This window comes from Pleurodeles waltl, chromosome 4_2, assembly GCF_031143425.1.
Source record: "Pleurodeles waltl isolate 20211129_DDA chromosome 4_2, aPleWal1.hap1.20221129, whole genome shotgun sequence".
NCBI lineage: Eukaryota > Metazoa > Chordata > Amphibia > Caudata > Salamandridae > Pleurodeles > Pleurodeles waltl.
The window spans coordinates 14,055,810-14,070,356 of record NC_090443.1 but is presented as its reverse complement, the minus strand read 5'-3'; the positions used below and the strand labels follow the sequence as shown (position 1 = coordinate 14,070,356).

Below are 14,547 nucleotides of genomic sequence, written 5' to 3'. Positions count from 1 at the left end.
CATCAAAAACCAAGAAGAAGCTGCAAGATGGTATCAGGAAGTGTACTCACTAGGCTGATAAAACACCAATAGAGACTATGGGGGTTATTCTAACTTTGGAGGAGGTGTTAATCCGTCCCAAAAGTGACGGAAAAGTGACGGATTTACCACCAGCCGTATTACGAGTCCATTATATCCTATGGAACTCGTAATACGGCTGGTGGTATATCCGTCATTTTACCGTCACTTTTGGGACGGATTAACACTCCTCCAAAGTTAGAATAACCCCCTATAAGGCCTGTCAAAAAGGTGAAAATTACATCATTAACGTTTTTTCATTGCTTGGTTGCTATCCCAATAATGGCATTATCAGTTCTTGGTCGCCCACAGTCGTCGGTTCATCTGTCTACGGTTATCTGGTGGCGTTGTCTCCAGCTGTGCAAACGTCAGTCTCATTGATATTTGGAAAAACACATTGCACATTCTTGTCGGTTGCAATACATCCGATGGGAACAACATTAGTACTCACAGTGTTGCTTGTTGTAGCCTTATTTGCTTGCAAAGAAAGTTCAAATGCCATCTGCTCCAAAAGCTGGATTGGATTCATCAGTTTTACTTTCGACCATGGCCAAAGTGTCACTGGTATCTGCTGTCTCAAGAATCACACTACTGTTGTCAGCTGTGGAATTACAGACCGATGGTACGTCCTCTCATATTTCAAATATGGCCTCCTTATACACTATCCCAGTACCATTCCTCAGCCATAGAAGATGAGGAGAAAGGTAAAAAAGAGCAAAATGTGGACCACATTGAAGCTTTTTCATTGAGCAGGAAGAAAGCCAAAAATATGACAACCGGGTGCCTATTCACTGGTTTTCAAGTGACTTGGACATCAAAGATGTCAAATCTGAGGAGGACTATGATAGTCCATGCTATCAGAGGTGTAGATGTCCATTTCTGATGGATAATTCTACCAGCAGTTTACTCACCTTTTGACTATTCCAGATATCATACTGAATCTAGATACTTTTCAATAGCTCTCCATGTTGGTAGGAGGCGCTGGCTCCCAGGGGCAGCCGAAAACTACTGAGAGTGGTGGGGTGGGCAAATGAGTGAGTGCAAGGAGGGGGTGAATAAAATAAAAGAAAAAACAGCTTACCTTGCTTGCAAGGTCACATCTCCTCACTCTGGTTTCCTTCTTCTCTCTAGGCTCCAAATCCCTTAACCAGTCCTGACACTGCTCTCATGCTGTTAACCAGCATGAAAGAGGTGCCAGGATTGGAGACAGTGGCCTCTCTTGGCACTGCCGAAAGCACTGGAGGCCTGTTCTTGCTCTCCAGCCCAGCTGTCTCAGACAGCTGGGTTGAGAGATTTAAAGTGTGCATGTATGGCTGACCATCGCAAGACAGCCAGCCAAAGAGACATGAAACTTTAAACAAGTGCCACAGGCAGCTCACCACTCCTCCCTGCTATTGGCACGGGCACTCAGCTGGCACCACCCCATCGTGACACTCGGTTCATGATGGGAGATGAAAATGAAATGGTAATAAATTAACTTTACTACCATTTTTATTTGTATCTCTGGGCAGCGTCTGGAGGCACTTTTAACAGTGAGGTGATGCTCCTCGCTATAATGGAGGAGCTGCCCCTGCTGGCACCGGAAACTATTTCATCCTGATGTCACTGTAGCCATAAAGTACCCCCCATGACTCCCTGATGTCGGTTTCCATCTTTCTGTGCCATCAGCTTTAATCTCCTCACATTTTTCAACTCTTCAAAATTTTAAAGAGAAATACATAGATATCACTCATGAACATTCAGGCTTCAAAACCTGCAGGGACTGTGATGAACAAATGTCTATAACAGACCCAGGTAATATCTGCCTTTTGTGCCTGAGGATGGATCGCAATGTGTGCACCCGAAGGCCATAAAGGAAAGAGAAGATAGGCTATTTAAGGCCCAGATGGTCATCGAGCCAAGCAAAAGTCTAGGTCCAGGATGAGGTCAACAGAGTCCCTGCCATGAGTCAAAATAACCTAGAGTAAACATAAGAAGGGATGCCACGACTTTGAGTGACGACGCTCTTCGAATGGCAAGTCATCAAGACTCTCCCTCATTCTATCCCACTGGAACTGGAGCTGGTTGAGCTTCCTCCCAATGATCCGGCACCCTTAGGTTTTTTAGACCCAGCACCAATCCTTAATCCTCTGATGCCTATGGTGCCATCACCCAGGCCCCTGTCCAGCAGTCGTACCCCAAATTCCAGCACCTGAAACAGACCCTTCCTTATTTTTTAACACCATGTTTGACGTATTTCGCAGGGCTATGGTCCCTTCTGGTGTGCTACAGGCCCCATGCTTCCTATGAGTTATGCCTATGGTGCAATACTGGCTCCTTTCACTCCGTGCCTCCCTTTGCCTCCTATAACCCAGGCTGTGATTCCAGTGTTGGTATTCGCCTTGGGTCCGGCACCAAGACTAACCCCTCTCTCACTCAAGATTCTTCAGGCTCTTATCCCTCAGTGCCAAGTGAGCCATCCCTGCCATTACCAACTCCCCCAGTGCCGCAGCCGACTCCACCAGAACAGGTTTCTGCCCCAGACCCATTGCCGCTGATGAAATTTCCTGCTCTTGCCCTTAGGTCCAGAAGAAAGGCAGAACATCATATCAAAGAGGGTCTCTTCTTTGGGAAATAAGACCAACTTGAGGACTCATGCCAGATATGGATAACAGTGATGTAGAGTTCTTTCCCATGGACATTGACTTCACAATGCTTAGGGTCACAAGTGATATACTCCCAGACTGGCCTTCCACCGCTGGAAGTCAACTATTACACAGTTATTGAAAGAGGCAGCAGGGTCCCTTGATCTGTGGCTCACGCCCACAAAGGCCAAAGTTAATCTCTTGATCGAAGTATTGCATCCATCCGCTCATCTTGCAGGACCCTTACTACCCTTTAATGAAGCTCTAAATGAGCTGTGTGGAAGGAGCCTACCTCATCTCCCACTGTCAATGTGGTGATGCTAAGAAGATATAGGCCCATGCCTGTACACCTTATCAACACACCTGTCACCAGAAAGCGTTCTCATTCAAGCCTTTTGCTCCTCCAAACAGTCCACTACACTTTCAGAGAGTCAAACAAAATAGAGCATTTTGCCAAGAAGTCATTTTCTGCTGGATGCATGACTCTCAAATCCATCACTGCAGCATTCCTAATGGGGCCTTATACCCATGCTCCATGGGACATGGCACAATTAACAATCTCAAACTTGCCAGAACACCTCCAACCTTACTTCACGGAGCTAGTGAAAGATGGCCACACTTCAGCGAAGCAAGTGATTCAGTTGCCATGCTTGGCTAAGGAACGCAGGGTTTTCTCTGATGAGCAATTTAATTTAATTTGATAGATTGCACTTCTTTGGAGTGAAAGCAAACTCGGCTCTTGAGAGGTTCAAGAAAAGCAAGGCCACCAGCAAGTTGCTTGACATGCAGAGACAACAGTGGGACTATGAACAGCACAAAAAATGTATGGGTTTGAGAGCTCTGCTTTTGAGGCAGATCGCAAGCTCAACGCTCCATGCAACAGCAGCAAGCCAATCCACTCTACAAACAGAACTGAGGCTGTGGCAAAGGTAGAGGCAACCCCTTGACTCTCTTCCTCATCCTCCTCCCTGGCTATCAGAGACACTCAGCCCTAGTTTTCTTTTGTCAGACCATAGGTCACCAGCTGGAGGATGAATATCCTCTATTCCACAGGCCTAGAGGACCACAACTTCAGACCAATAGGTTTTGCAGATTGTGGAAGGTGGTTATGCCCTGCCCTGCCAGCAGGTCTCTCTACTCATCAGACTTCCTTTCTATTCTTCAGCAGAGGAATAGAAAGGAAAAAGAAAGGACTGTGGAATTGGTACCAGAGCAGCAACAAGTCCAGGCATGCTATTCTTGGTACTTTCTGGTTCTAAAGAAGAATTGCAGCCTTCGTCCAATCCTAGACTTTAGGGTCTGAACTGGTTCCTGCAAAAGGAGAAGTTTAAAATGCTTTTCCTTGGGCAGGTGTCACACTGGAAGCAGAAGACTGAATGGTGTCTGTAGACCTGTCCTCAGAGTGTACAGGATATTCAGGATATGATTTAGATGTTTCAGAATGGAGCAAAGATTTCCCTTCTGATTGTCTTACATCTGCTAGTTGTCTGCATTCTGCTGGTCACTCATGCATGCTGGCACATGAGGGCCCTCTAGTGGTGCCTCTGCAGGAAGTGGCCCCAACATGGTGGAGAGCTACAATGTTCTCTAACAATCTCAGAGGATGCAGCAGTGGACTTGATGTGGTGGAGTGTGGAAGTGCAAGAAAGGCAATTCCGATTTCCATCAGCAGTGACTACGGTGATAATGTATGCTTCAACCATAGGGTGGGGAGCTCACCTAGAGGGTCAGGAGAGCAGAGGCCTGTGGTCTCCTGAAGAGGAGATACTGCATATCAGTCTGTTGGAGGTGCAGGCGATTTGACAAGTACTCAAGGCCTTCCTGCCACCCTTTGTGGACAGTCTCTCCCGATCTTGACGGACAATACAACCACAATGTGGTATATCAAGAGGCAAGGTGGCGTAGGCTAGCATCTTTGCTGTCAAAAAGATCTTGAGCACACAAGCAACAACTCTGGCTTGTTGCCAATCATCTGACAGGAGTTCTGAATATTTGAGCAGCCAACCTCAGTTGGCATCACATTGCCAACTACAAGTAGTGAATTCATCCAGGGGTGGTCCTATACATGTTAAAGGTTTGGGGTGCACCTCAGGTGGACCTTTTCACCAGTCACAACAATGCTCAGTGCCCAAGGTTCTGTGCCCTTCAGTATCCATTGCAAGGAGCTTTGGGAGACACATTACAACTGAAGTGGAACATTCTGCTTTAGTACGTATTTCCACCCGTACCCTTGATTCCTTAGATGCCGAGGAAGGTTGGCTTTGACCTGGCTCAAGTCATCTTAATACCCCTGGACTGGCCAAGAAGAGTGTGGCATGTGGATCTGATGCACCTTTTCCTGTGTCTCCCACTACATTTTCCTCACAAGGTAGACATCATTGGACCTGCAGGAATTGGACCCCAAACTCCATAGCCTCCATCATGCTTGGAGAATGACAGGATAAACTGAATGGCTTTCTCTACCTCCAGAAGTGGTGGATATGTGCCCACAGACACTCCACAAAAATGGTATATTCTGGGAGATATGGTAGGTTCGTCAAATGGTGTGCAGACAACTCAATAGACCTTCATAACGCCCCCTTCTCTGGCACATTATATTATTTTTTCAACAGTTGTTTGCATTGGTTGGTAAAGAGCTACCTATCCACTTGGTCAGTCTTTCTCTGTCTCCTGGACCACCTAGCCCTCTTCAAATTATCAATAGCCATAATATTTATGAAGGATCTCACCAAAATGCTTCCCACTCCTCCTTTTCTAATGCCACAATGGGATCTTAATCTTGTTCTTATATGTTTTAATGTGTTCCCCTTTTGGACAGGTGTGACTGCTTACTTTTAAGACTGGTCTTCTTGTAGCCATTAAATCATCGAGGTGTGTCAGTGAGTTGCAGGCTTTGAGTGGAAAGCCTCCTTCACTACCTTCTTCCCGACAAGGTGGTTCTTAGAACCAGGGCTGTTTTCCAGCCCAAGGAGGTCACGCCCTTTCCTGTGGGGCTGTCCATCACCTTACCTGCATTTTTCCTCCTTTGCATCACAGTAAAGAGAAAGAGAGGCTTCATTGGCTGCATCCCAGAGAGAAGTCAGTTTTTACATTGCCCATACCTAGGACTTCTATATTGACAATCAGCTTTTCATAGGCTATGCTGGCTAGGTGAAGGGCAAACCCATCCAGAAAAGGACGCTGTCAAGGTGGATCATCATATGCATTAAGATATGCTATGGAACAAGGAATACCTAGAGGACATCAGAGCTCGCTTCACCAGAGAGAAATCCTCTGCTTCAGCTCTGCCTGGGGGACTTTGCATTGCAGATACCTGAAAAGCAGCAATTTGGGATTACCTCCACAAAGCATTGCTATTTAAATTCAGAGATACAGAAGGAAGGTTGCTTTGCACGCTCATTCTTCGGGACTACTCAGTTTACACAGCCTTTCAAAGTCACCTCCTGGTTGGGTAGTGCTTGGGGAAGCTACTGAAAAGGTGAGAAAACTCAAGGTAAAAGCTTCCATGAGAAGAAAAGGTTACTTAGTTTGATTGCACTCTTTCTGGTGAATAATTTATCTACCTACAGATTCCTTGCCGACTCCACCCTCCTCTCTATTTGAAGGCTGGTTTACTAAGACAGATACCATAATGAGGTTTCTCTCTAGATACTGTATTGCACCTTGTCAATCTGATAAAGTTCTCATCATTTTTACCTCGAAAAAGAAAATGGACGGAAAACTGTCATCAGGGTGCCAGTGAAGGTGCTTTCTGACTCCAGTGATGTCAGGATTGCATCATTTGTAATGTCGAAATGGAGTCAGAAGCCCCTACCAGCATGGAGAGCTGTTTAAAGGTTTCTGGACTCAGTCTGATGTGAGAGATATTCAAGGAGTAAGGAATCTGTAGGTTGATAGAGTATCCACTAAAAAGATTGATACAAAAGCCAAGTTTCTTTCTAACCATCTTTGTTACCATGCCATATAGATGGCAGATACTGTGGGGCACCCCTTGGCTGCCATTAGTTCAGGTATCATTCAAGCTGCTTATAATGCTTCGAACTATGGTTCAAAATATATAGAAGAATTTCTCATCATCAACAGTGGGACAACCTCCACTGATCACTACACCACAACCTCCTGTGCCATCAGCTCTGTAACCATGAGAGGCCCACCCTGCTTGACCTACATTGCTTCCATCTCTTTCTCTGTCTTCATCAACATCACCAATTCCATCTTCTACACCTTCTCCTTGTAGTTACACAGGTGAGGGAAATAGGGACTATGATGTCTTAAATGAGGATCACGATGAGAATGACATGGTGAGAAGTGATTATGATGATCATCATCAACGTTACCATGTAGGTGCTACCCCTGAAACTTAACAAAGTCCTTCCATAGTGAAAGAAGCAAAGTGGGATCAGTTTGTCGCAACAGACAATGATAGTTCAGAACCAATACCTTACGATTCACCACTAGGTGATATTGGGAGATTTCAGAGCTTTCATCAAAGAGTTTCTCTGAAGTTTAACCTTCCTAGTGCTTCAGTGGAGAATTAATGTTTCTTTTTCAATTTTAAAGAGAAGACACATAAAGGTATTTAGACAATTTCAATCTTCGATCACATTTGGGAAGAAGGCTTTAGTTAACCTGCCAAGGATAGAAAGGAAATACAAAGTCCTATAATCATCTCCTAATTGGATTCTGGATCCGCTTAAGGTTGATTCAGTGGTCTCTGTTGCAGCACAGTGAAGATGAAGGAACCCATCCCCTCCATGATCTTTCACAGACAGAGAGGGCTGTAAGTGGACTCTATAGATAAAAGAATACATGTTTGGAAGCTAATTCAATTAAGGCTGCAAACTTGTTGACTATATTGTCACTTTACCACTAGTAATTATGGAGAAATATTGCACCCTTTACATACAAACTCTCTGAAGAAGACAAGATACAAGCAAAGGCAATATTAAAGGATGGTGAAAATATATATTTGACCTCCATAGATATGTGAGTGGATATGTCAATGAATGGATTCAGACATATTGGCTGCGTTAGAGTGATGACACATCATAAATGACTCAGAAGTACACCTCTTGGTCCTGAGGTAGATTTATACACTTTATTTCGGTAAAAACCCATTAAAGTTCACATAACTACATCATGCAGAAACAAATAATACATAACCACACAGAGACAAAACTAGATTCAAAGTATTTTATGTTTACAGCCAAATAAACTGTCTAAAGCTCATCCTGATCCGCAAGAACCTCATGATAGGTCAATCAATCAATCAATCATGGATTTGTAAAGCACGGCTAATCACCCATAGGATTTCAAGGTGCTGTCCAATATGCTTACCATGAAACCTAAGCAGTCTAACATTTTATGCCATGTAATTTGATTAACTGATTCAGTGTAAATATAGAAACCAGGCTATATTGGGGATTAATATGCTGTGGTACCAAATTCAATTCATTTATGTGGTCTAAACATTATTATAAATAAACAGTAAACGTGAATTTAAGACAATAAATTATATCACTAAGATTGAGTTAGAGTTCCTTCTGAGTTACTTATGCGACATTCTACTATACACATACACTGATGTCCCTATTCCAGTTATAAAGCACTTAAGGTGATATTAAGAACAAACATGACCATCGATATTAAAACGACAGTAGACCACACTAAAAGACTAGAGATCATGATCTTTTTTAAACAATACAACTGCCCTTAACAAATTGGAACTTGTCATGGTATTTGATCACCCTTGTTTAATTTACTGCACCACATTAAGCTAATCGCTTGGAGTCATCTTAAGAAGAGAAGAATTAAAAAAGTAAATTAGGAGCTTCATAAGAGTCCAGTTCAGTAATGGCACAGCAAGGTAAGATGTGTGAGGATGAATGAATTGCAACTTCTCTAAAACTCTAAAACTTTAGAATTTTTGGCCTCTCCTCCTCTGCAAGAGCATGACTGCGAATAAGTTTCTGCTCAAGCTATAAACTGTGCGGGATGTATACGTTTTTAGGACCTTAGGTGCTTTTACATGTCTCTTAAAACCTGGATTACGGCATATAGGGCAATTCCATTTCTTTCTAGGGTTTACATCTGCAAGACTTAACACTAACATGTGCACCACCTTTTATTTAGTTTGCAAAGAGCACAGGGTACAATTACAGTCCCAAGAGTTGCTATTGCTATTTTACCATCTCATTCTGTGAAACCTGATTTGTTAAATGCCATAGCAAAATTTCATATGGGGTGTTTTAGGCAACTGAGGATGTAAATTATCCCGGAAGTCTCTGAAGTGTAAAATAGGTTTGGTGAGCAAAAATTGTGAAGACAGACTTCTTAGCCTGGAGAGATGGTGTAAATTAACACTCATATTCCTAATAAATCCATTTTAAGTGTTTTTAGAAAGTGTGGTGAGGGATTGAGGATCATTCAAAAGGATTTTAGGCTTAGATTAACAAGCCAATTTTCAATATGCCAGAAGCTAAGAGACTTGTCAAGCTCCAATAATTCCCTCAATCCCTCCCAATACAAAGCAGGTTCCCGCATTGTCCACCCAATAAAGCAGAGGTCTCAGGGCTGCTACATGCTCTGTTCTCTTAAGTGCTATGTCTTGAAACAAAGAGGAGGTGTAATAGAGATCCTGTGAAGTTGTTGTCACCCAAAGACAGCTTATCAACACTGCCTGTGCACCTTATTTCTACTCCATATAATGCAGCTGCTTGGACCTTGAACTTATAAACTTCAATGGCAGGGCAAATGGCTCTAGATGTTGTTGCTTGTTGCTTTTTAAGTATTGCCATAACACTGTGAATAAGAATGGCTTTGCTCCTATCGATGTAAGGGCACCACAAGAGGTTGGAGTCAAGCTTTTTACCCAAATAATGAATGTTGGATACTGGCTCTAAACATTGCTGTTGCAACTCTATAGTCCCTCTAAACATCTTAAGGGGTGTGATTACCACGTATTTGGTCTTACTGACATTGATTTCTAAACCCTTGGTATGACAATAATCATTAAACTTATCAAGTAGCCTCTACAAGCCCTTTGCGGTCTGTGATAACAAAAGGATGTCATCTGCAAATACCAGTGCAAGCATAGGGGTTCCATCAAGCTTAGGGGAGTCGTGATTTCACTCCTGTAGGGCTTTTATGACATCAGTGACATAAAGTGAGAAGAGTGTAGCTGTGAGCACACGCCTTGTCTCATGTCCCTACTTACGGGGATGGGATCAGTGAGTTCATCGTGGAGGCTCCAACAAACTGTGGCATTGTTACCTTGATGCAATCTTATTATCTGAGTTATGATGGATATGCCATTTGAGGGTCACAATATCTTTAGCAAGCAGGTGGATGAAGCACTCCAGACCATTAAAACAGATACAGACACAACAAGATCTTGGGCTCCCTTCAGAAGCATCTATCATTTTCATACTACAGGCAGCAAAATCAGGAGATTGGGGTTATCAATCACAACCTTATCCCAACTACAGAAATAGCTGAGAGGTCAATCTAATAAGCAAGGGTAAAGGTTAAGAGAAGGCCAGTTCTCTCGATTTAATAACCAAGGTAAGCTAGTCCGACTTGGTTAAGTTTTCCGTAACCCATTTGCCCATGCCTTTAAGAAGCAAAATGCATTATCCCATGTGGAATTGGGAGACAAATGTGTGTTAGATATCATCAAGCATGGATACACTGTGAAGTTTGCAGCAAAACCTTCCAAATCCACCTCAAAAGGAAAAGCACAAACATGTGCAAGGGTGGAACTGGAAAATTCTGAAGCAGTTGCAGTAGGAAGCCATAAAGGAGATGCTCACTCTTCAGAAAAGACACAGGGGGTGATTATGACCTTGGCGGACGGCAGAGGCCGTCCGCCAAGGTACCGCCGCCAAATGACCGCACCGCGGTCAAAAGACCGCGGCGGCCATTCAAACATTTCCTCTGGGCCGGCGGGCCCTCTCCAAAAGAGCGCCCGCCGGCCCAGAGGAAATGCCCCTGCAACGAGGACGCCGGCTCAGAATTGAGCCGGCGTAGTTGCAGGGGTGCGACGGGTGCAGTTTGCACCAGTCGCGTATTTCAGTGTCTGCATTGCAGACACTGAAATACACAGTGGGGCCCTCTTACGGGGGCCCCTGCAGTGCCCATGCCATTCAGCATGTTCAGCCGCGGTCAGAAGCGGAAAGTCGGCGGTCTCCCGCCGACTTCCCGCTGCTCGGGGGAATCCTCCGCCGTCCGCCAAGGTTAAAATCACCCCCTATGTGTGTTTTCAATGCGTGTCTGTATACACTTTTATTAAACATTGTCTGCCAAGGGTTCCAACCTGATGATAGGCAATAATGCAAGCCTGTAAATAAATGTAATTTATTAATGTAAATAACTTATAACTAATCTGGGAGCTGATTTTGCAAATGTTCCTCCACTGGAGTAGAGAGCTGGTCATATAGCTTAGTACATGCATTGCCCATATTGTGGCACACTTTGGCGTGGTAGTTCAAGTAACCTTCCAACGCTATGGGGAAAATGGTGCATACTTCCTTCCTTGGAGTGGTGGTTCAACAAACATGTCACTTGTACAGAGTTGTCATGCACATATTGGTGCATCTTTATGGAGTGGCACTTTACCTGGCATTGTTATGGAACAGGCATTAAAGATGTTGTACCATCTTTGTGGACTAACACTTCATAATAACCTTGATAAACAATCCAATATATCCAAAAGAAGGACTCGTAAGGGAATAATTTAGCTATGGGTGTATGTTTTACAGGTTAAAAGTTATTTTGAAATGAAATAATATCTAGGGAATAAACAACTACTTCAATAGAGTGAGTTGCAGGCTTTAGGGTGGAGGCAAGGTGTCTTTGCCCAGTTGTAGATCTGTATTATAATATTTTTTCAAAACAGCTTCACTGATTTTTAATTTAATCGTAGCTAAATCATGATTTAATCATTTGTTTAATGGGATTGCCACTCATGAAACAAACTCAACTAGACAAGATATTGAATTGTTCCACCCTGTGACAAGGTAACTATTAATGAGATTCCTTGGTGTGATTGCAGATTGGGTGGTGTATAAAATAGTCCATATTCAAATTATTACAGGTAGAGGCAAATGTGAGCCTATTGCTGTCCTCTCCTAGTAAAACAATATAAACATACTACGATGTTGAACAAGAGGTATGTATGTAAATCATCTAACATATTTATGCAACAACCATTGCACACATTCCACCGTTGATGAGGGGCTGCAGTACACACAAAATGGAATTGTTAATGCAAAGGCATTACACACAACTTGCCATTATTGGGTGCAGGTAGTTTGCCTAATCTAGCATTATTATAGAACAGACAATTCACATATTCTACCATGATTGTGTGGTAGGCAGTATATTGACCATGTTTATGTTACAGAGTGCACAATTGACATGCCAATTCTAAAATGTTGTTTTCTTTCATCCCCAAACAGGAGTGCCACAGGAGAAGGGTGGCATGACATCATGCTCTCATGTCTTGGTGGGAAACCCTGTGACCCTCGATCTGGGATCCGAGAGGAAGAGTGTGGGAATGAGTTTGCCTATTTTTACTTTGTCTCCTTCATCTTCCTCTGTTCCTTTCTGGTGAGTGATATTTCTTCTATCCTAAAATGACAGAAATGCAGAGATATTTATAGCACCATAGAATTGAATGGTGCATCCTGCTGTTATGGCAACACCATGGATAGTTGTCAGAATTAAAGGTGTATAAAAGGCACAGGGGGACTGCCAAAAAAAGCATTTTTCAAACAACAATTGAAAAATGTATAAGCAGCAATTCCATCAGAGGTGAGAAACGTAGTGAAAGGTGTAGGAAAGTTCATTTAGTACCTCAATTTCCCAAGGGAGACAACCAACCCAATTATGGAGCATCTTATCTGCCTTCAGCAAGACATAGCTTCCATGCTTCTAAAACATGCGGTACAGGAGGTTCCATTCTCCTAGTAGGGAAACATGGTGTATTTCAGATATTTCGTAGGAGGCAAAAGGGGCACAGAGAAGGAGGTGAGGTATAGTTCCTGAACAGGTTACGATCCTAAAATAAACAGAAATGGTGACCGTACAGTCCATTGCTCTGTGTCTCGATCAGCAGGATTTTCTGATTACTATCAGCCTCCAAACTGTCTGGAAGTGCTTTCAATTCAAGCTGGTGTAGTAATATTTCCAGTTTACAGTGCATTCCTTTTGTTTGAAGTATGTGGAAAAGGCTTGCATAAAGTGCCTGACATTACTGGTGGACCATCTCCAGATGGGCAACATTCATGTCTGTCTTTTTCTGGGCAAGTAGCTGCTATTGGAACCACTGAAGGAAGAAGCAATTCTGGCTTTTCAGACAAAGATTTGCCCTTTACACTCCCTAGTGTTTTTCATCAACTGGATGAGGTTTTCAGTGTTCCCCAAGCCAGGAGTTCAGTTTCCAGTAGCCATCTTTACTGGACAACAAAAAAATGATGTTTTGGAGAGATGCCTACAGGTCAATAAAATATCCTCTATTTTGCCATCAGCATGTTTTTTTTCTGATCCCACATTCCCACTTGGACACGTGCCCACTCTAGTAACCCATTTGAGCGCAATGGGCCCAAGTGACTAGTCTTTGGGAAAACAGAACTGTTTGTCTCTCAATGTGCTGCTAGATGGATCGGAAAGATATTCAGAAAGAGTACCTTTTGGAACCGATGCTCCATCACGGACCCCCCACTAGCAGATTGGGGTACGTAACTGGAGGACCTTTTCAACCAAGATCTCATACAGCAAGGAGATTGTTGTGCAGGCTGACGGCACAACAAGCATGTTTTGTGTTTACAAGCAAGGAGGGCAAGGTTAATTGTTCTCTTTAGAGGACTTCGAGAACTCAACAATTGTGGCTTTGAACCATTAAGCATGATGTGTGACTGATTGTTCAGCATTCTCTGAGCATGTTCAGTGGGCAATTTGAGCAAGTATTTCACAGACAAGCATGAACGGGAACTTCTTCCCATCCCATTTTCATTTTCTAAAGAGAGCCTCACATTGATCTGTTCACTATGAATGAAAAGAAAGAACGCTGTCCTAACATATCCACATGGCCAAACTCAAAGTTTCTACTGTATGTGCTGCCAACAGATTGACTTCGGACATCTTTGAATCCCATTCCTCCAATCTCGTTGAGACTTGTTACACTAAGGAAGTTCAATAATTTGGGGTGCACAGTGATCGTGGTGGCTCCCTCTTGGCCGAGGTAGACGTGATTCACAGACCTTCCATAGATGTCAGTTGCATCACCCCTCAGGCTTTCATCTAGGTGGGACTTGTTATCATGATGTAAAGACAGAATTTACCATTATGACCTGGGCAAATTTGTTTTCACTGCCTAGCGTCTGAGGTCTTGCAGTATGGGCCTAATCTACTGCAGCAGTGTATGGATATTTGGACAGCCGTTTGTACAAGCTCATGACTCTCCAAGACATAGAGTAGTTTTGTATGTGATGTATAGGCCACCAGTGTGAGCCTCTGGAGTGTCAGATGGCTCTATTGGCAATCATTTGTTTGCTACTACTGTCTATAGGAAGTCATCTGGCCTGTTTCCTTCTTTAATATAAATTTGAGGTAAAATTTCATGGAAGGAATAAATACATAGGAAAATTATTGTTGTGGATCGAGCCCTGTCTGGTAGCAATAACCTTGGCTATGAGTGTTCATAGCATTGCAGGCTCCTTTAGTGGATAAGTCGTTTACAGTTTTTCACCATGACAGGGTTGTCTTTAAGACTCCCGTCTTTCTGCCAAAAGTTGTTTCTGATTTCCATTTCAACTAGTCCATTTCTTTGCCAGCTTTTCTTTCATAATCCTGAACTCTGGCAGAA

General features: G+C 43.2%; 1 protein-coding gene across 12 annotated transcripts in view; it reads left to right on the top strand.

Moving 5' to 3' along the window:
- Nucleotides 1–14,547, top strand: part of CACNA1A (calcium voltage-gated channel subunit alpha1 A) — a 1,156,221-nt gene that overhangs the window by 863,559 nt on the left and 278,115 nt on the right. For all 12 annotated transcript variants that reach the window (XM_069230415.1, XM_069230416.1, XM_069230412.1 and 9 more), the window contains one exon: nt 12,140–12,290. In XM_069230415.1, coding sequence (XP_069086516.1) covers nt 12,140–12,290 — 151 coding nt within the window. The remainder of the gene's footprint in view (nt 1–12,139; nt 12,291–14,547) is intronic.